At 50.3% G+C, this 22902-nt stretch overlaps 1 protein-coding gene across 1 annotated transcript in view; it reads left to right on the top strand.

The window, feature by feature from the left end:
- F5 (coagulation factor V) overlaps positions 1-22902 on the top strand; it is a 728300-nt gene that overhangs the window by 542943 nt on the left and 162455 nt on the right. The window contains exon 19 of the mRNA XM_069204171.1: positions 20997-21068. Within this exon, the coding sequence (XP_069060272.1) occupies positions 20997-21068 (72 nt within the window). The remainder of the gene's footprint in view (positions 1-20996; positions 21069-22902) is intronic.

Genomic DNA, 22902 nt, shown 5'->3' with positions numbered 1-22902 from the left:
GTGGGGGTTTTTTAACACTAGATGGGGGAGCATGGGGATAAAAATAAAAAATGTACACACAAGTGTCCTCAGGAACGTTACAGGTGGTTTAGTTAAGGGTCTGATAGTGTATTTAGATTTTGGGTTCTTTTCCCTCTTTTTCTATCTTTATGGACAATGGCTAGTCATAAGAAGATCTTGTTGAAATTTCTTTCATGGATTGTTAATGGTTTACGGATCAAAGGGAGAAGGAGGAACATTTTGGAATTTTTAAGAGGGATAGATGAGGAGGTGATTATCTTACAGGAGACCCACTTATTACAGTCAGAGTGGAATAAAACCCTTAAGCATTTGAATTGGGTGTGTTTCAACGCGAGCACAAGTCAATCATGCGCTGTTAAAGGTGTGGCAATCCTTATTAAGAAATCTTTGAAGGCGATTGTAGCAAATGTCGTAAGGGATCCCAAAGGTAGGTGGTTGATTGCAGAAGTGGGCCTGCACGGGGTTTGGCTTACAATAGTTGGTTATTATGGACCTAATGTGGATGACTTACCACCTTTTCAGGAATTGTACAGTCATTTATTGGTAGCAAAATACCCAATTGTAATAGGTGGGGATTTTAATGTTTTACTGGATCCTATGTTAGATAAGTCTACTTCCAGACCGACGGTGAACTCCCCTAAAACTCAGTCTTGAATAAAACAAGCAATGGTAGACCTTGGCTTGACAGATATTTGGCTCTGGAAAGGGGGTGAGGGTTCAAGGTTTACATTTGACAATAAAAAGTACGGCCACCGGTCTAGGATAGATTTATTTTTTATACAGAATAATCTAGGTGAAATGGTGAACTATGTAGGCCATGCTCCGGCTCACCTTTCGGACCATTCTGCAGTAAAGTTGCATGTCTCTCTTAATATTCAGTCATCTATTCCCAGGTGGACAGTTAACCAAGCTCTTTTTCTGGATGAACTGATAGTCGATGGTCTGAGGCTGGACACAAAATAGTTTTTTTAATTCAACTATGGTTCTACCACTTTACAGACGATGTGGGATGCATACAAAGCATTTATTAGAGGAAGGCTTGTGGATTTGGCTACCTATAAATATAGGGAAGAGAGAAAACAGCTAAAATGTTTTGAATCTCAGATAGCCTCCTTGCAGGAAGCAATCTTTAATATCCATCAACATGAGGAGAGTCAGTTAGTTACCTTGGAAACCAAGTTAAAATCTGCTAAAATAGACCTACATTTATTCCTTGAGAGGAAAAATAGAAGGAGATGGGACAGTAGCCGGTATGCTCATTACGAATATGGGGAAGGCTGTGGTAGGCTTCTAGCGTGGAAAACTAAAACAGACCGTTCTAGGAATTATGTTTTGTTAATTAAATCAGAGATTACCGGATTCTTATGTACAGGCGAAGCTGAGATTGATGAGGCTTTCACAGCCTTTTTCCAGAATCTTTATACTGATGATTTTAAGATTTCAGAAGAGGTGGCCAGAGATTTTTTGGAGGAGATTCATCTTCCCCAGCTAGATGTCACTGATCAGCTACAGCTGGAGAGGAGGATAGATCAGGGGGAGGTGGAGGCAGCAATAAAAAATTTTAAAAAGGGGAAGGCCTCGTGCCCGGATGGTTTGCCTAATGAATTGTATTGTGTGTTATGTGAAGACCTCTTGCCCATTTTAGTGGAGTTGTTTAATCTTCTTCTGCAGGAAGGTGTAGATATGCCAAAGGCCTGGGATGAGGCCGTAATTAGTATCCTTTTAAAACCAGGGAAAGACCCGGTACAATGCAGTTCATATCGGCCCATATCTTTGTTGAATTCAGACTATACCTATATTTTGTCTAAAAGTCTTCATGAACCGATTAGTAGGTTGATTCATGAAGATCAGAAGGGTTTTATTAAGTGTAGACAATTGCATGAACTTACCCATGATTTATTAGGTGCAGTAGAAATGGCAACTCAAGAGGGGGCTCCACTAACAGTTCTTACCTTCGATGCTGCCAAGGCTTTTGACTAGGTTAACTGGTCCTTCTTACAGTCTGTCATGGAGGTGTATAAGATTTGGCCAAAATTTGTTAGAGCAATTCAGGCTATTTATAAATGCCTGACCGCTAGCATTTTGGTTAATGACAAGCTATCTCGGAGATTTAGGATTGGGAGAGGGACTCGTCAGGGCTGTCCATTGTCCCCTCTTCTTTTTAATCTATATATTGAGCCGTTGGCCGCAACAATCAGGGCTGATAAACAGATTCTTCTTACCAAAGTAAGGGCTGGGTAAAGAAGGTTGCCTTATATGCTGATGATCTTATGATTTATACCAGTGACCTGACCCAAGCTCTTCCCAGAATCACGCAACGGTTAGAGGATTTTGGTAGGGTGTCTGGTTACTCTGTGAACCCGGAGAAAACTAAGATTATGGCGGTCATTCCAACCTCGGCGGTAAAAGGCGCTTACCGCCAGACAGAAGACCGCCATAACACCGCCGCGGTCGCGGTAAACCGCCACGGTCATTCTGACCCACAACAGGCAAACCGCCAAAATACCGACATCCACAAAAGTCCGCCACACCAAAGGTCAGCGATAAACTGGCGATGACCAAACCTCCCCCGTCACGCCAACAGAAATACGCCAGTGCCATTACGACACACGAATCCACGCGGCTGTCTTTCAACTGCGGTATTCTATTGGCGGTACACACCGCCGCGGTCGAAATACACATACTCGTACAAAACACTACCACATTGGCCAATTCGAAATACACACACCTGATACACATACACACACCACTCCCACACACCCAATACAATATAAAACACACACCCACATCACCCACAAACCCCTACGACCAGAAATTCTGAGAGAAGGCCAGAGAGAGACACCACAGTCAACTACCAAGCATCCACAGGCACACAATACCAATACCCACAGAACATCCACGCACCTCACACAACACACCACTAAATAGCACCCCACCTATCACTAGACACTCCACCCCACACATCATCCACACCACCCCATGGCACCTAAAGACACCCCAGGTTCTCAGATGCTGAACTCAGGGTCATGGTGGAGGAAATCGTACGAGTAGAGCCCCAGCTGTTCGGGACACAGGTGCAGCACACCACCATTGCCAGGAAGATGGAGCTATGGAGCAGAATAGTCGACAGGGTCAACGCTGTGGGACAGCACCCAAGAAATAGGGACGACATCAGGAAGCGGTGGAACGACCTACGGGGGAAGGTGCGTTCCATGGTATCAAGGCACAACATCGCGGTACAGCGGACTGGCGGCGGACCCCCACCTCCTCCCCCAGAATTTACAACATGGGAGGAGCAAGTCTTGAACATCCTGCATCCTGAGGGCCTCGCAGGAGTCGGTGGAGGAATGGACTCTGGTAAGTCTCATCTTCGCTACTTCATGCCCCCCACCCCACCTGCATGCCAACTCATACCCCCACCCTCACCCTCACCCCCATCACAACTACCCCTTGCAAATGTCTCACCATCACAACTCACCCATCCCAAAACTTAGCCCTGCATGCGGCCCCAAAGCATGGACACCCATCACCAAAGCATGCCCAATGCACATACCCATCAACCCCCCCCCCCCCCCCCAAAAACATCCGTCATAACAGCCCCCACAAAGGAATGCCAGCACTGGGGTACACGGGCACCCACCCATTGCACGCCATTGGCACACACAGAAGCAATAACCACACTTTTATACCCCTGCAGGACCCGAACGCCAGGTCACAGCGCAGGAGGGTCCACAAATGTCCACTCCACCCCCAGAAGAGGCCCACAGTGATGACAGCAGCTCTGTCTCCCTGGATCTAGATGACCAGCCCGGTCCATCGGGGACCTCGGGACAGTCGGTTCCCCTCAGACAGCCACAGGCCACAGCAGACCTTCCCCCCTCTGGGAACACCAGCACAGCACCCACCCAGCGGGCCCATACCTCTGTCCCCAGGACACGTCAATCAGCGGTGTGTCAACCACTACAGGGAACCCAGGCTAACCCACCACCCCAACAACAACAGGGACCTGGGGGCAGTGGTAGTGGGCACACGGTCCAGGGGACGGAGGGCCAGGGAAACAGGGGAACTGGGAGGGCTGCTGTGCGACGGGGGGGACAGGCCAAGGGAACCCACTCTCCACGAGGCCCTCTCCTCCATCATGGGAGCATACCACCGCTCCCAGGAGACGATGGCGACGGTCCTGGCCAGGTTTCAGGAAATCCAGCTTCTGCAGGAGCAACAGTATATGGGGTTCAGGGAGGAACTAAGAAACATCAGTTCCGCCATGGGTACCATCGTAGTGGCCCTGAATGAGTTAATCACCACATTGCGGACCACTGTGGCATCTCAAAGGGCCCCTGACACTAGCATGGACCAAGAACTGGCTACCACCTCCGCTGGTCCTAGTGGACAGGAGGCCCCGACACAAGACCAACAGGCCACCGGAACCCCACCCCCTGCAGAAGGAGAACCACCCCGCAAGCGGGCCCTGAGATCCAGGAACAAGACAGAGTAACATGTCAAGACCCCCGCCAGCAAAGGATACCGCCCTGATTGTCATCCCACTGTCCCACATTGTCACCCTGTCCAACCTTAAACTGCCCCTGCTCCACTTCCCACAGGCATTTGGACAATGCACCTGTGATACTGATAGTCTGGACTCTGCCATGGACAATCCTCCACCATCACCCCTCACCGATATGCAACCACCCATCCAAATTAGAGCACTTGAATAAACACACTTATTGCACATAAACAATCTGGAGTCTGTCTGTGATTTTAACAAATGTATTAGACATGACAGTGCCAAAATTGTTATTCACATTGTGATGCCAACTAACCGCTGTCACACAGCTGTAGTCCATGGGGAAACAAAGCAGATGTCACGCAGTGGGGCCCACAGCTCAGAAAACGGAAGGGAAAGTCACAACACAGTTACCATACACTGGGGGAAAAAGTCAGACAGTAGAGAGGTAGGAGTCTTTAAGTAAATGTAATATGCCGGTGTGTACTCTTACCTGTGTGTCACTGAAAATATTGCTCTATTACTGTGTTCCTGTTGTCTATGTCGTCCTCTTCGGCTTCCTCTTCTTCACTCTCCACAGGCTCCACAGCTGCTACAACACCACCATCTGGACCATCCTCCTGCAGAAAAGGCACCTGGCGGCGCAAAGCCAGGTTGTGAAGCATACAGCAGGCCATGATGATCTGGCACACCTTCTTTGGTGAGTACATTAGGGATCCACCTGTCATATGGAGGCACCTGAACCTGGCCCTCAGGAGGCCAAAGGTGCGTTCGATCACCCTCCTAGTCCGCCCATGGGCCTCATTGTAGCGTTCCTCTGCCCTGGTCCTGGGATTCCTCACTGGGGTCAGTAGCCAGGACAGGTTGGGGTAACCAGAGTCCCCTAATAGCCACACCCGGTGCCCCTGGAGTTGACCCATCACGTAAGGGATGCTGCTATTCCGCATGATGTACGCGTCATGCACTGACCCAGGGAACTTGGCATTAACATGGGAGATGTACTGGTCTGCCAAACAGACCATCTGTACATCCATCAAATGATAACTTTTCCTGTTCCTGTACACCTGTTCACTCCTGCTGGGGGGGACCAAAGCAACATGTGTCCCATCAATGGCACTAATGATGTTGGAGATATGTCCAAGGGCATAGAAATCACCCTTCACTGTAGGCAAATCCCCCACCTCAGGGAAAACGATGTAGCTCCGCATGTGTTTCAGCAGGGCAGACAAAACTCTGGACAACACCTTGGAAAACATAGGTTGAGACATCCCTGATGATATTGCCACTGTTGTTTGAAATGACACACTTGCTAAGAAATGGAGTACTGACAGCACCTGCACTAGAGGGGGGATCCCTGTGGGTTGGCGGATGGGTGACATCAGGTCTGCCTCCAGCTGGGCACACAGTTCATGTATAGTGGCTCGGTCAAGCCTGTATGTCAGAATGACATGTCATTCCTCCATTGTCGACAGGTCCACCAGCGGTTTGTACACGGGAAGATTCCTCCATCTCCTCGCATTGCCCAGCGGACGGTGCCTAGGAAGGACAACAGCGAGCACAGAGTCAATCAACCCACAGGTACGTTCCCACAGCTTGCACACAACACGATTCACTATGCATTGAATGGTTTGTATGAGTGTTGAGGAAAGGCCTAGGTATGTGTGACGCAGTAGAAATTAGGCCATGTGGGCCCTTGAAATGGCGGCTGCCTGACCTGTGAAGTGTGACAATGGGATGTGAGGTCAATGCGCTGGCGTGGCACACCGTGGCGGTAGGCGGTCGAAGACCGCGGCGCAAAGCCGCATTGGTTAACATAGAACCCTATGGGTTTCACGAGCCAATGACGATGTGCGCCGGCGGTCGCGGTACGCACCGCCGCGGTACGCACTGCCGCGGGCGTGACCGCCATTTTCTATCTACTTAATCACTCGATACCTGATCTTCCACAGGAGAGGACCTACACTGCAAGTGCTGCTGTGACCTCGGTCTGGAAGAGACAATGGCTGCTGCGAGTGGGGAAAGGGCACCTGCTTTCACTTCTGAAGAATTGGAGAAACTCGTGGATGGGGTCCTCCCCCAGTATGCGCTACTCTACGGTCCTCCAGACCAACAGGTAAGTACACTGGGACCATGCTTTGTGGGCAATGCCTGGGTTGAGTCGGGTGGATGAAAGATGGTGGGGAGGGGAGCGATTGAGGCATGCATCAGACGACGGATGAGAGCATTGGCCACATGGCAAGGGTGGGGATGGGGGGCCACTCACATCAAGCATGCAGAAGGTGATGATTTTTTTTCTCCCCCTGTACATGTCACATAGGTCAGCGCCCACCAGAAAATCGCTATTTGGCGTGCCATCGCCAAGGACGTCCGGACCCTGGGGGTCCACAACAGACGGGGCACCCACTGCCGGAAGAGGTGGGAGGACATCCGACGCTGGAGCAGGAAGACGGCGGAGGCTCTGCTGGGGATGGCCTCCCAATGTAGGAGGGGTGCCAGTCGTCAATTGACCCCCCTGATGTCCCGGATCCTGGCGGTGGCCTACCCCGATTTGGATGGGCGCGTGAGGACATCACAGCAGACACAAGGGGGTGAGTACACTCTCATTCTGGTGACTTTGCGCGCAGTGGAGGTGTCTGGGTGGGGGAGGTGGGCTGTGGGTATCTCTAGGCCAGGGCGATTTCTGTAGGCTAGGCCCCTCTGTAAGGCATGGCCCTGTGCCCCCGCACCCCACCTCTGTAGGGTGCCAAGTACAGCTATTCATGGCCCTGTGTCATCTATGTGTGCAGTTGTCGTCCATAGGCTTGTAGGCCATGTCCCACTGATTGAGTAGTGGACCCCAAGTGCGCAGCGTAGTGTAGGGGGCTTCTGTGTCTGTCCTCTCCGCCAACGGTAGCGGTAATCCATGCACTCAACATGTCTTTCTTTCCCCCCCCTTTTTTGTGGTCTTCCTGTTCATGTGTGCATTAGCATCATCAGGCGGAGGAGAAGTGGCATCGGAGCACGAGGGAGCTGCATCCCACATGGCCCTGGAGGGCCATGCAACGGACTCTGAGTACACCAGTGGGACGGAGGGCGAGGGGAGCTCCACAGCGGCGACTCGTGCTGATGTCAGTGGCAGCGACTCGTCCTCTGAAGGGAGCTCCCTTGTGGTGGCGGCAACATCCGTGCCCCCCGCAACAACAGGTACAGCCGCCAACCAGCGCACCAGCACCGCCCTCCCAGCAGCCCCTCAGCGTTTGCCCCGTGCCCGCTCACCCATGAAGGGGGGCATCTCCTTCGCCCCAGGCACCTCAGGCCCTGCCCCTGTCACCCCTGCTGCCCTCAGTGAGGAGGTCATTGACCTCCTGAGGACCATCATTGTTGGGCAGTCTACCCTTTTGAATGCCATCCAGGGTGTACAAAGGGAGGTGCACCGCAGTAATGCATACCTGGAGGGCATTCATTCGGGTCAGGCTGCCCATCAGCGATCGTTCAACGCTCTGGCCTCAGCACTGACGGCAGCAATTGTCCCTGTCTCTAGCCTCCCCCCTCCAACTTCCTCCACCCAGATCCAATCCCCTGTACCTCTGCCTATCCCAGACACAACTACAAACCAGCCTGCACACACCTCAACACCCAAGGGAAGCTCATCCAGACATAAGCACCACACATCACACAAGCATTCACACAAGCCACATCCACATGCAGACACACCAACACCCACTGCCTCCACTGTGTCCCCCTCCTCCTCATCTCCCTCCTCCCTCCCTGTGACGTCTCCACTCACACTTGCATGCACAACATCTTCAGCCACTACGTCCATCACCAGCACACCCACCAGAACACTCCGCACACGTGCAGTCACCACCCCCACTACCATTTACACGTCCCCTGTGTCCTCTCCCAGTGTGTCTGTCACCCCCTCTTCCAAACCACACAAACGCAGGCAGCCACCACCCAACAGCCATCCACCTCACGACAGCCTCCAGCCCAAGCACCTGCACCCAAAGACACCAGACTTCACACTCCTACAACCACATCCTCTTCCTCCACTCCCATACCCACTACACCTAGCCATCCCTCTCTTTCCAAATTGATTTTCCTTTCCAAACTTGACCTCTTTCCAACAACTCCCCCACCCCGTCCATCTCATAAGACTGCAATCAGCACCTCAGCCACCACCAAACCAGGACCTATCAAGACTGTTGTCCAAGGACTGTGGAGTCCCCCACCCTCAAGGGCAACTAGTTCTGCTAGGAGCCAAGGCACGGCCAGCCCACCCCCGTAAAAACACCCAAAGATCACCAGTGCCCGGCGCGAGAGGCCAAGGACACCAGGGACCAAAATCCCTACCCTGGCTCCGGCTGGAAGTGGGGTGCCACCTGGCACACCGCCAAAGGTGGGAAAGGGCCACAGACGACCAGGGAAGGGTGGGAATGGCAGCACGCCCGACAAGTCCGGCAGCAGGCCAGCTGCCCAGGAGGGCCCCACCAGCCCCATCCCAGGTGTGCAGGAGCACACCCAGAGGCCCGGTATGGCAGCCCAGGAGGGCCCCGCCAGCCACAGCCCAGCTGCCCAGGAGGGCCCCGCCAGCCACAGCCCAGGTGCCCAGGAGGGCCCCGCCAGCCACAGCCCAGCTGGGCAATGAAGGAGCGCCAGCCACAGCGCAGCTGGGCAATGAAGGAGCGCCAACTCAAGCACCGCTGAACATGGCAAGGACTGCCAAGGCAAGCACCGCTGAACAGGGCAAGGACCGCCAAGGCAAGCACCGCTGAACAGGGCAAGCACCGCTGAACAGGGCAAGGACCGCCAAGGCATGCACCGCTGAACAAGGCAAGTACCGCTGAAGAGGGCAAGGACCGCTGAACAGGGCAAGGACCGCCAAGGCAAGCACTGCTGAACAGGGCAAGGACCGCCAAGGCAAGCACCGCTGAACAGGGCAAGCACCGCTGAACAGGGCAAGGACCGCCAAGGCAAGCACCGCTGAACAGGGCAAGCACCGCTGAACACGGCAAGGACCACTGAACAGGGCAAGGACCGCCAAGGCAAGCACCGCTGAACAGGGCAAGGACCGCCAAGGCATGCACCGCTGAACAGGGCAAGCACCGCTGAACAGGGCAAGGACCGCCAAGGCAAGCACCGCTGAACATGGCAAGGACCGCCAAGGCAAGCACCGCTGAACAGGGCAAGCACCGCTGAACTGGGCCCTTCATCTCAAGCACCGCTCCGCTGGGCACCGCCGTCTCAAGCACCGCTGCACTGGGCCCTTCATCTCAAGCACCGCTGCACTGGGCCCTTCATCTCAAGCACCGCTCCGTTGGGCACCGCCGTCTCATGCACCGCTGAACAGGGCACCGCCGTCTCAAGCACCGCTGCACTGGGCCCTTCATCTCAAGCACCGCTGCACTGGGCCCTTCATCTCAAGCACCGCTGCACTGGGCCCTTCATCTCAAGCACCGCTGCACTGGGCCCTTCATCTCAAGCACCGCTCCGCTGGGCACCGCCGTCTCAAGCTCCGCTGAAGAGGGCACCGCCGTCTCAAGCACCGCTCCGCTGGGCACCGCCGTCTCAAGCACCGCTGAACTGGGCCCTTCATCTCAAGCACCGCTCCGCTGGGCACCGCCGTCTCATGCACCGCTGAACAGGGCACTGCCGTCTCAAGCACCGCTGCACTGGGCCCTTCATCTCAAGCACCGCTGCACTGGGCCCTTCATCTCAAGCACCGCTGCACTGGGCCCTTCATCTCAAGCACCGCTCCGCTGGGCACCGCCGTCTCAAGCACTGCTGAACAGGGCACTGCCGTCTCAAGCACCGCTGCACTGGGCCCTTCATCTCAAGCACCGCTCCGCTGGGCACCGCCGTCTCAAGCACCGCTGAACAGGGCACCGCCGTCTCAAGCACCCCTCCGCTGGGCACCGCCGTCTCAAGCACCGCTGAACTGCGCCCTTCATCTCAAGCACCGCTCCGCTGGGCACCGCCGTCTCATGCACCGCTGAACAGGGCACTGCCGTCTCAAGCACCGCTGCACTGGGCCCTTCATCCCAAGCACCGCTGCACTGGGCCCTTCATCTCAAGCACCGCTGCACTGGGCCCTTCATCTCAAGCACCGCTCCGCTGGGCACCGCCGTCTCAAGCACTGCTGAACAGGGCACTGCCGTCTCAAGCACCGCTGCACTGGGCCCTTCATCTCAAGCACCGCTCCGCTGGGCACCGCCGTCTCAAGCACCGCTGAACAGGGCACCGCCGTCTCAATCACCGCTCCGCTGGGCACTGCCGTCTCAAGCACCGCTGCACTGGGCCCTTCATCTCAAGCACTGCTGCACTGGGCCCTTCATCTCAAGCACCGCTGCACTGGGCCCTTCATCTCAAGCACCGCTCCGCTGGGCACTGCCGTCTCATGCACCGCTGAACAGGGCACCGCCGTCTCAAGCACCGCTGCACTGGGCCCTTCATCTCAAGCACCGCTGCACTGGGCCCTTCATCTCAAGCACCGCTGCACTGGGCCCTTCATCTCAAGCACCGCTCCGCTGGGCACCACCGTCTCAAGCACCGCTGAACTTGGCCCTTCATCTCAAGCACCGCTGCACTGGGCCCTTCATCTCAAGCACCGCTCACCGCCGTCTCAAGCACCGCTGAACAGGGCCCTTCATCTCAAGCACCGCTCCACTGGGCACCGCCGTCTCATGCACCGCTGAACAGGGCCCTTCATCTCAAGCACCGCTGCACTGGGCCCTTCATCTCAAGCACCGCTGCACTGGGCTCTTCATCTCAAGCACCACTCTGCTGGGCACCGCCGTCTCAAGCACCGCTGAACAGGGCCCTTCATCTCAAGCACCGCTCCGATGGGCACCGCCGTCTCAAGCACCGCTGAACTGGGGCCTTCATCTCAAGCACCGCTGCACTGGGCCCTTCATCTCATGCACCGCTCACCGCCGTCTCAAGCACCGCTGAACAGGGCCCTTCATCTCAAGCACCACTCCACTGGGCACCGCCGTCTCATGCACCGCTGAACAGGGCCCTTCATCTCAAGCACCGCTGCACTGGGCCCTTCATCTCAAGCACCGCTGCACTGGGCTCTTCATCTCAAGCACCACTCTGCTGGGCACCGCCATCTCAAGCACCGCTGAACAGGGCCCTTCATCTCAAGCACCGCTCCGATGGGCACCGCCGTCTCAAGCACCGCTGAACTGGGGCCTTCATCTCAAGCACCGCTGCACTGGGCCCTTCATCTCAAGCACCGCTGCACTGGGCCCTTCATCTCAAGCACCGCTCCGCTGGGCACCGCCGTCTCATGCACCGCTGAACAGGGCACCGCCGTCTCAAGCACCGCTGCACTGGGCCCTTCATCTCAAGCACCGCTGCACTGGGCCCTTCATCTCAAGCACCGCTCCGCTGGGCAACGCCGTCTCAAGCACCGCTGCACTGTGCCCTTCATGTCAAGCACCGCTGCACCGGGCCCTTCATCTCAAGCACCGCTCCGCTGGGCACCGCCGTCTCAAGCACCGCTGAACAGGGCACCGCCGTCTCAAGCACCGCTCCGCTGGGCACCGCCGTCTCAAGCACCGCTGAACTGGGCCCTTCATCTCAAGCACCGCTGCACTGGGCCCTTCATCTCAAGCACCGCTCCGCTGGGCACCGCCGTCTCATGCACCGCTGAACAGGGCACCGCCGTCTCAAGCACCGCTGCACTGGGCCCTTCATCTCAAGCACCGCTGCACTGGGCCCTTCATCTCAAGCACCGCTCCGCTGGGCACCGCCGTCTCAAGCACCGCTGGCCCATTGGTGGAATGGGCAGTGCCGCATCTGTGTCGGGCAGGGCTGCACGAAGCACTCTGGGCACCTGTCCCCCTCCAGAACCAGTGGACACTGTCATCCACTTGAGAGACTGTGGCTTTGCACTCCCCAGGATGTAACAGTGGGCAAACCACCCACTGTAGAGACTTGAGAGACTGTGGCTTTGCACTCCCCAGGATGGTACAGTGGGCAAGCCACCCACTGTATGGACTTGAGAGACTGTGGCTTTGCACTCCCCAGGATGGTACAGTGGGCAAGCCACCCACTGTATGGACTTGAGAGACTGTGGCTTTGGACTCCCCAGGATGGTACAGTGGGCAAGCCACCCACTGTATGGACTTGAGAGACTGTGGCTTTGCACTCCCCAGGATGGGACAGTGGCCATGGAGGCCCCTCGTGGATCTGGCGTTGTGTACTCATGTGGCTGAGGTGCCCCCCCTTCGCTTCCCCCTGAGGTGCCTGTAGTTTTTCTATCTGATGCCCCTGCAGTGTTCTCTCCGTTGGTGTCAGGTATCCTGTGTGGGCCTTGCCCATGTGATTTGGGCCCAGTGGTCCACGGACAATGACTGCTAAAATTATCGGACTTTTAATATTTATGTATATATTAGTTTTAAATGTGTAATATTTTTATATGCCGATAATACAATATATTCGACTGTTTATGATCATTTCATTTTGTCTTTGCATTCTTCCAGGGGGTTTGGGGGTTGTAACAGTGATGTATTGCTATGCATTGATGTGTGTGTTGTAGTGGGTGAGGGTGGTGGTGGGTGTGTAGCGTATGTGTGCCCGTAATATTTTCTCCTCCCCCCTCCCCTGTGTCGTAGGTGCAGTACTCACCGTAGTCTTCTGCGCCGGCGTTCGTGCTCCTGGTAGAGGAGCAGGAATACAATAGCTGGTAGGATGTGTAGTTCGTGTTCCATGCTGTCCAGATTCCTCGTGGGGTGTATGGAGGTGAGCGTTTTCCGTTTGAAATGTCTGTTTCCGCCGTGTTTTTATCGGCGGGGCTACCGCCCCGGAAAAGGTGGCGGATTGGTGGGTTGTGATAGGGTGGGCGGTACATTGACTCCCGTCTGTCTGTTGCCGGTCACCGCCGCGCTGTTTGTTTGTCCCGCCGTGGCGGTCGGAGTGTTAATGTGGCGGTCTCTGTTGGCGGTTTCCGCCAGGGTCAGAATTCCATTTTTTAAACCGCCAGCCTGTTGGCGGGTTAGCCGCCGCTTTAACACCGACCGCCAGGGTTGGAATGACCCCCTATGTGTTGGAATACTAATTACAATAGCCCCCTTGTCAAGCAACAGATCAGATACCTGGGGATTCAAGTTACTTCTAGCTTAAAGGAAATAGCCAAGGTTAACTTTGATAAGGTTTGCGTAGAAACTCGAAGATTGCTTAAAACCTGGACCGGTCTCCCCCTGTCTCTTATATGAAGAATATTCTTAAAATTATTCTTCTCCCAACATTTACATTTTTGTTCAGTGCAATTCCATTAGAATTTCAGGGGTGTTGGTTTAAAAAGGTACAGGGGGACTTGACTTTGTATGGTCATCTAAGTGGGTACAAATCGCATGGCAAAAATTATGTAGAAAAAAAGAAAAAGGAGGGATTGCGACTCCAGATTTTTATAAATACTATCTTGCCTTTTTATTTGAAGAATGTCAAAAAACTCCAAAATTGGAGAGGGTCCAAATTACTATTCTCCTGTGTAAGTGCCTAATTCATAAGATAGGGGACTCGGCCAGAGGACAGGGACCCAAACGTCCTCTAAAGTAGAGTATACATCGTCAAAAAGAGGTAAAGTCCCACTCAAGATTCTTGAAACAATCAAATTCAAAGTTTATTGCATTATCTTTTCAATCAGTATTTTGCTTCCAAACGTTCAAAAAAGGTCACTTCATATCCTTTAGCGAAGACAACATCCAAAGTAATGGCACGAGAAAGAAAGAAGAAAAACAGCCAACACGTGTTTCGCCCCCTCTGGCATTATAAGCCGGGGCTTTCTCAAGGCTGGAAGACAAAGAAAGAAATCTGTTGATAGTATTGGTGGAGAGAAAAATCGAAAAAAGTCCAGAAATCACCGAGGTGTGAGTAAAAGAGCGGAATACTCTGCGGAAAGAGTCACCAGTATTGTGCGACAGCTAACACCAATGCAAAAGCGCATTCACTTTGCGATAGATTTCATAACCACTTCAATAGTTGGTAAGTACTATGAGGTAAAGTGTCTAGTGCTTGAATCCCAAATAGAAGAGAAAATAAGCCAGTGCTAGAAGCATTGTATTAAGAAAAATACAAGTGCAGCTAATCGATAAGACACTAGTAGGAAAGTAATAAGGTATATCGTGAAGATGAACATACATTTATAGTATGGATCAATTACATTTTATGACAGCTATCTAACATGTATTGGAGCATTTCTAATTTTAGAAAAAATAATCGTAATACTCATATTATCAATTGTAATATAATTAGTTTGGGTAAACACACAAATTGTATTTAAGTCGTCAGGACAGATCTCCGATGTTAATACGGTTCATAGCTCATAAGTACTACCTTGCCAGCTGTGATATAAATCATGTTTGTTAACTAAAAAGGTACGCTAATTCAGAAAGACGGAATCTCCGTCTGTAGCAGAAACCACTCCTTTGCCTTACCTTATGGTTATATTGATGTCGGAAACGCCGACTTTCATGGGCGCGGAGTCATAAGGAACTAGAACGGGCGCATTAAGCATCGTGCTCGCAATGGACAAACCTTTAACGGCTAGGAAATTCCTAGCGTCGTTCTGTTTCGAAATAGAAACAAACGACGGACTGTTGTCGTTATGGACATTAAGAGAGAAAGAGGAAAAGGATAGCCGCCATTATGTCACGGTGCATACGATCAAAGAAACAGACGTTAAAACATCTTATTTATAAACCCAGAAAATATATACATCAATACTGTGCCATATTTAATTGCAGGCACACCGCCAGAAGTAAAAGTCGGCGTAAAGAAAATGAAACGGAAAAAAGGGGGAAAGAAAATATAAGACAGAATAGAAAGGAAAATCAAAACGTCAAATGCTTGAATGAGAAAGTCTAAATGGAGACCAATGCCAAACTTATAAATATGTGGGAAAGAAAGAGTGAGAGTAAAAAATAGAAAAGATAAAAATAAAATAAAAAATAAAAAGGATGGCTAAGAGAAGTTATATCTGAGACAATGTTGGAGCATACATTAGATTCTATGAAAACATCTGTCTGATAGGATAGAAACACAGACTGTTTTTTGTGCATGGTAATAACAGAGAACTGAAAATAGGACAATATATAATTATGAAACTAAAAATGGCCTTTTTTCTACAGTAACCAAAAATGCCATTCATAGTCTTTGTTAAGACCCTTATTAACTGTATCATATTTAATAATGAGACGACTTTCTTCTTGACGTAGTCTCAATGCCCTATTACCGTCACGCGGGGAGAGTAAAATGCGTTGTAGACCACTGAAAGTGAAGGTACATTGTTGTGAGTGACAGTTATTAAAATGTTCAACCAGTGGTGCTTGAATGTCGGATTTTTGTATATTCCGAAGATGTTCCTGGATTCTAGTTTTTAATGGGCGAGTCGTACTGCCAATATAAGTTAAATTACAAGGACACCAAATGGCATAGATAACATAGGTGCTAGCACAGTTAATAAAGTCTGGAATCCGATGAGTATAATTATTGATATAGACTTTTCTGATGGTACTAGAGGAGTGGCAGCTAGTAGCATGAAGAATTGAATTAGCTGATGTCGTTTTGCGCCATGGAAAGTCCGGCGGTAAAGGGACTGGGGGTGCCCCTGGGGGCCCCTGCACTGCCCATGCACTTGGCATGGGCAGTGCAGGGGCCCCCAGGAATAGCCCCGTCGCGCATTTCGGCAGTGAAGTGCGCGACGGGTGCTACTGCACCCGCTGCTCATCAGCATTGCCGCCGGCTCTTTTACGAGCCGGCTGCAATGTTGATGTGACATTTCCGCTGGGCCAGCGGACGGTAACACTGTTACCGTCCGCTGGCCCAGCGGAAATGTCATAATAGGGAGACAGAAATACCGCCGGCAATGGCGGTATTCTGTCTCCCTCGGCCTCGGCGGTCTTTTGAAAAGACCGCAAGGTCGTAATGACCCCCTAAGTATTATAGTTTTTTGGCCTCGGTCTGGGACTCACCTGGTACCCCTGAATGTCTTACAGATAAGTTGGCACTTCTGTTAAAGGTTAAGGGGGTGGCAAGGTGGGGACAAATTGTGGAGGGTTCTAAGCTGGTCTCCTGGTCTAAATTCGAGGAATTAGCTGGATACAGGACTTCAAAGTTTAAATATTATCAGTTAGCCAGTTGGGTCACTACTCTCCAAGACGAGGGCGCTGTGAAGAACATCTGGGAAGAGAAATTAGTTCAAGCCTCGGTTTATAAAGAGATTGCTGTTTGGTACCAGGCGTTATTAGACGCATCAGAGGCTATGCTGCCTCTTCCTGTGAAGAAATAGAGACAGGCCCTCCCAGCTTTAGATGTTGGTAAAACCTGGGAAAATTCATGCTCTATGCTTTGGTCCGCCACCAGATCGGCTTCGCTGAAGAAAAAACATTTATTTACGCTGTATAGGGTGTATTGGTCCCCAGAGAAGCTTTCAGCCCTGGGGAAGTTAGAGAGAAGTTGCCCACGCTCTGGTGAGGTAAAGGCAAACGATGTGCATATGTTTTGGAGCTGCTCTAAGCTTAGTGACTTTTGGGCTGCCGTAGAAAGAACACTTAAAGACGTTATAAGCTCAGAGGTGGAGGTAACTCTCTCCTTAATAATCTTTGGAGAAGCACTCGGTTCAACATGGGATTCGAAGCTCCCTGGGTGTTATAAGCAACTGATATTTTGGCTGATTCTTCTGGCTAGACGGCAGATCTGCCTGCGGTGGATTTTGTTATCATCTCCCTCAGCCCCGGTTGGTTGGCATCTATAAACTATTTTTGCAGTTTGGAGCGTATGGGTCCCCTTGGCAAAAGAGATGATTGTTGGGTTATTTGGGAAAATGCCCAGCAAGGTGATAATTTTTCTTTTGTATCCGATGATTATAGTCCCCTTGTTTTCAGGGGGTTAAATCCGCGAGTCTGGCTGGCCCAGGCACACACTCGGTTAGTGTGGTTGCCAAAACAGATCAGGACAGGGAGAGGAGAAGTTACATGTGCCCTTTGGTGTTGACCGAATAGGATGGGTCGTTCCCGTTGGGGCACATGTTGATGACCCTTGATCGTTGATGCGGACTCTTATGAGGACACAAAACAATAAAAAACAAAAAATGTCATCTATGTTATAATGTGCCCATGTATTTTGTCATACGTGGGCGAAAGAAAACTAAGCAGAGAATCGTGCAGCACTGCAGCCGTGTCAGATGTGCAACACCGGGAGCACTTTTGTTGGAACATTGCTGCAAGATGAACCACACACCGGAGGACATTCAGTGGTTAGTATTGGAGCAGGTTCAACTGAACCCGTGAGGTGGAGCCATTGGTCTAATTCTGAATCTAAGAGTGTGTCAATGGATGCAGTGGCTGAATTAATTCAATATGGGATCTCGTGAACATGATGAAATGGGAAGTATAGGTTTTTTGGGGTTTTTTTGCAAGTAATTAAATCAATGCCTTTCCTAACTTTGTGCTGTTATATTTAGAATATGTCATTTTCAACATTGGTATATCATACTATGTATCGATGATTTAATTAGCTTAAGTTGAATTTACTTTTTAGGTATAGCATTCCCCTTACCATTGTGAAGTATTTTTACATTGTATTTCTCCCACTTGATTTAACTGAAAAATATTTTTGGACAAATAATTAGTCTGTTACTTGATTTTGAGTTTTTGACCTCAACTCATTATGGTTTGCATTGAGATTCATGAGTTCTTCCATGCCACTTTGTGCTTCAAGTGAGCTCCTGACTGCTCTTGTGTGTAATTTGACACATAGCTCCCACCCTTGTTTTTATAGAACGCTATTCAGCAATCTGGCACTGTAGGTCACTGTATCTTGGACATGATCTTCCATTTTTTCTAATATGTAACATTTCTATGTGAAAGTGTATCCTGTGGAAGATTTGACCCTGATACTGTTGTGTAGACACTGTAAAGAGTTGGCAAGACAACATCTTCTCCTGTGTACTGTTTAGAGCCATGCAGATATTTTTTGTTACATTGTATTGTGTTCCTATTCCTTCTGTCTTCCTTTTGTGTTGCTAAAGACGCCCTAAGTGGCCAAGGTATGCCCATACAAGTATGCCCAGATGTGGGTCCCTTGCTCAACGTCCCACTGGATTCATGCTAGCCTGGCTGACCCGGGGTGATACCCCAAAACCGGTCCCCGTATGCTTGTTTCCGGTTTAGGGAGGACGTGTCCGGGCTGGACTGTTCCCATAGGAAACAGGGTCATGACTGATTTACATATGGCTGGGTCCAAACTGGGGTGGCATGGTTAGCAAAAGAATGATGGATTAAACCCAGATCTGTGACTGGGGGTGAGTGTATGAAAAGTTTCAGCACTCCGTCCATAATCTGTGAGTCATTCAAACCTTTTCTAAAGGATCAAACCAAGGCACTGTCCAAAATAGACTTTTTGGGATGACCGCGTATAGAAGCTTGATTCGTTTAAGTCTATTCAGGTATTTATGTTCAGATTGTTTAGAGTAGAAACATGTCTTATCAACACTGATATCAGAAATATCTTAATGTATTTAAGCCAACAGATTAAGACAGAAAGTTTGTGTGGCAGTGGAAGAGAAATGTTATCAGCATTGCTATCACTGGGTCAAACGTTGGCAGCACCACCCTTATCCTTTGAGCTACTCGGATGACATTATACAGCAATAGAGTGTCACTGTTCCTTCATTTCAAAGCGCTGGGTGTGAGACATGATTAATAGAACTGTTCTTCTGCCTCTGCCATCATTGTACTTGGTTTTCAGGTGGTGGTTGGGTCCTTGCCTCAAGTTAGGATGGCAGGACATATTGGTCAACATGTTTTTTTTTTTTTTATCTCTTGAGCAATTCCCCAAACAGACCTTGTGTTTCCCGCAAAGAATTTTGCATTTAATTTCTAACTGCACCGTGAGCCAGGAGTAAGTCTCCAATATCTTGTTTACAGAGACTGAGACATAGGTACTTATTTGTGGAGGCCTAAATGCACGACTACAGTTGGCCCCTCGCATCTAGACTTTGCTACCAGGCTGTCAGCCATGGGCGTCCACGGGCGGCAAGTGGGGGTACATGCCCCCTTCTGGATGTAGGTACAGCCTGGTGTGCAGGCTCACAGTGCAGTGTAACACTATGGCTGCCGTAGTGTTACACTGCCTGCACTAGTACGGTCACGGCCCCCGGCAAAAACAGTCCGGGATGTACCGGGCCGCTCCCTCCCTGAAAAAAATTCTGCAGATGCCCATGCGGTCAGCCTGTGCTCCCTTTGTAGCTCCTGCCTCCATGGTCCGATCAGTTTCAGGGGAAATAACACTTTTCTTTTTTGACAAAGACAGGCGCTCAGATAAGGGCACTTTCTACAAAAAAATTAACAATCTCACATTTTCTCACATTGTATGGAGGACACTTGTGGACTTGTTCTATTCAAGACTGCCATTTGCATGGTAGAATCGGACAGGCAAAAACAGCAGAGGAGTTGCGCTGGCAGTGCCTTCCTAAACAGGGTAGCCTATTTGACCTTAATCTGTTCGGCACTCTGTGCAACAGTTTTCACGTCAAGGGGCTGGTGATAGCTCCATCATCCTCAACACCATGTTCCCTTCACTTCTAAATATGCCAGGAGAGACGAGAAATGGTGGGGGTGGAACACTCGTCAGTTTTTGATTGCTGTCCCTTTACCACCAACCTCTAAATGAGAACTAAGGCCCTCATTACAATACAAGTTAAACAAGAGTTTGCACAGAAATCCGAATTACGAGTTGTGTGATAATAATCGCAACATTGCAGCCTTATTTTGTTGATGAATACGTGCAAAATATCTCACCCTTGGGTAGTGATAGTTACTGCATGTGATAAATGCCTCACCCTATTCCAATCAACTTGTAACGAGGGCCTTAATCAGTGTGCTTGATTCTACGATCTGCCTAAAGGCTTCTTTCACCCTTCAAGGATTGATCAAAAGTGTAACTAACCAAGCGACAGTCACATCTGGTAACACCATCTTAAGGCTTATTATGTTTATGTAGGTATGAAATAATGTCACACCTAACAATTTCACATGGTTTTGTGGCGTTGTGAGAAGGTAGTAGCACCACTCACTGAATGCTCCTCCTTTCCCTTTTAGAAAAGACAAAAATAAATATAGAATGGTATCCCACTCTGCGCCACATTGCCACATTAAATATTACACCGACATTTTCTTGTCATATTTTGTCACCGTTATCCAAAGAAAATATAGCTGTAAAAATACTAAACACGTATGAATACCATTATGTAGAAAGCTGGCATCGAAGAATAGCAATTGTTGGAATGTTTTCTTAAATTCGGCCCTGAATGGAATGGAGACATCAGGGGTGAGAGCCGCCATTACAGGGCGTGATTTTATATATGGGGAAACAATTGTCTATCCAATGTTAGAGCATAAGTAATCATTTAAAACATGTTTATGAATTGCTTTGTAATACATAGGATGCATGTCTGAAAATAACGTGCACAGTGTTTTCTCCACAGAATGCAAGCTGCCAATGGGCCTGATGACTGGTGCTATATCGAATAGCCAAATCACTGCATCTAATTACTTTGGTAAGTTTGGGTCTTTTACTTTCGACCGGTACGTTATTGCCAATATAAGTGTTGCAGCATACAGTGTAATCACTATGTGTGACCTGTAGAGTGGCTCTTTTTACCCACCTAGTACCAGTATTGCAGTTTTCCTTTCAGATAAGCAGAGTGGACACTCATGTTGGTGGCTTTCCCCCATTTTCGGTGGCTTTCTATGGAAATTTTGATGTAGACCTGTAGCGTTGTCACCCTCACTGTCCATCTTGTGGTAAAGTAGGGTGAGAAACACAGGTGGGTGCACCGTTCAGCGTTTGGAGAATAACATGCAGATTTTGTGCTTAATGCACCAAAATCCTCATGGCATGATATATACTAGGCACTTTCCACTGTTAAATTTCAAAAGGCTTGACCTTCCAAATTGTAAGGAAGTGAGACGTATTAATTTAACACACCCAGTGATTTCTGGGTGCAATAAACGCAACTAACTCAAAGTTACAGTGGATGATAAATTAGGCTGTTAGTTGAGGTTAAGTATGAGCCCTTTTCAAGCAACAGCCCCAATCCTTGTCAGGGTGAACCACCAAAAAAATTACTAAATTAACCTGTGCTTAACCCCTCCGGTAGCTTGGCACAAAAGCATCAAGGCTTAACTTAGAGGCAATGTGTTTAAGCAGCACACAAACAGTAATAAAGTGAAAACAGCACAAGGAAAATCTTATACCAATTTAGAAAACTAGAGTAACACTTAATATATTATTTCAGACCAAAATGACAAAAGTCCAATCAGTAGAACCGTAGATATGCAATGTTAAAGGATTAGTTAAAAGTAGCTCCAAAAGGCACAAAGCACCAACTGAGAATATCTGGTTCCCATGGACCGGGACAACCATGATGCAGGGTGCACCTGGCCTGGACCATGTTTGGCCCATTGAGGATTGTACCTTATGCCCTTGGTGCACAGTCAGCGGGGCATTGCTTTGTGTCGTCCCATGAAGCTGTGCAGCGAGGCTTCATGTTGCTCTGTATAGGTACCGATGAGCTATGTGGCGAGGCTTTGCCAAGATCTGCATCACTCGGCATTTGTTCCAATGAAGCTGGCAGCTATGTAGCTAGTCCCCTGTAATGGATATGGACCTGCCTGAGCCCTGCTGGCCTTTGATGTAGTGAGCTCCTGCACCCCAATTGGTGCCATCCTGGGCCTGTGGCTGGTATCAGAGAGAGCTTCCCATGGACTAACTGAAGGTTCCACCAAATCCAGCGCGAAGAGACATAGGGGGTCATTACGACCTCGCCAGTCTTTTCGCAAGACCACCGAGGTGCCGCTGTCCTTCTTCGTATGGAAAGCCGCCAGCAGCCATACTGGCGGACGGCGGGAAAGTGGAGGTTGCTCAACCTCCACCGCCACGTCAACAGAACACCGCCAACTGAATCACGTTCCATGATTTGGTGTGGTGGTGTTCTGGTGACGGTGTTCTGGTGGCAGAGCTGCCCCCATGGATCCTGTCCCCTCCGGGAGGATCAACGGACAAGGTAAGTTGATCGTCCATTAGGGAAGGGGGTGGGGAGGTTTTGTGTGTTGTGTGCGTGCATGGGGGTGTGCGTGTGAGAGTGTAGAGGGGGTGAGTGAGTGAGTGTATGCGTGCAGGGGGGTGCTGTGTGTATGTGAAATGTGTGCGGGTCTGACGGTGTGCATGTCTTTTTGTATGTTTGCGGGTATGTGTTGTCGGGGTGTATGTGTGCGTGTAGGGGTGTGTATATGTGCATGTTGGGGTGTGTGCGTGTAGGGGTGTGTATATGTGCATGTTGGGGGTGTGTGCGTGTAGGGGTGTGTGTATATGTGCATGTTGGGGGTGTG

Source organism: Pleurodeles waltl, chromosome 8, assembly GCF_031143425.1.
Source record: "Pleurodeles waltl isolate 20211129_DDA chromosome 8, aPleWal1.hap1.20221129, whole genome shotgun sequence".
Lineage (NCBI taxonomy): Eukaryota > Metazoa > Chordata > Amphibia > Caudata > Salamandridae > Pleurodeles > Pleurodeles waltl.
The sequence above is the reverse complement of the archived record's forward strand: the minus strand, read 5'-3'. Positions and strand labels throughout refer to the sequence as shown.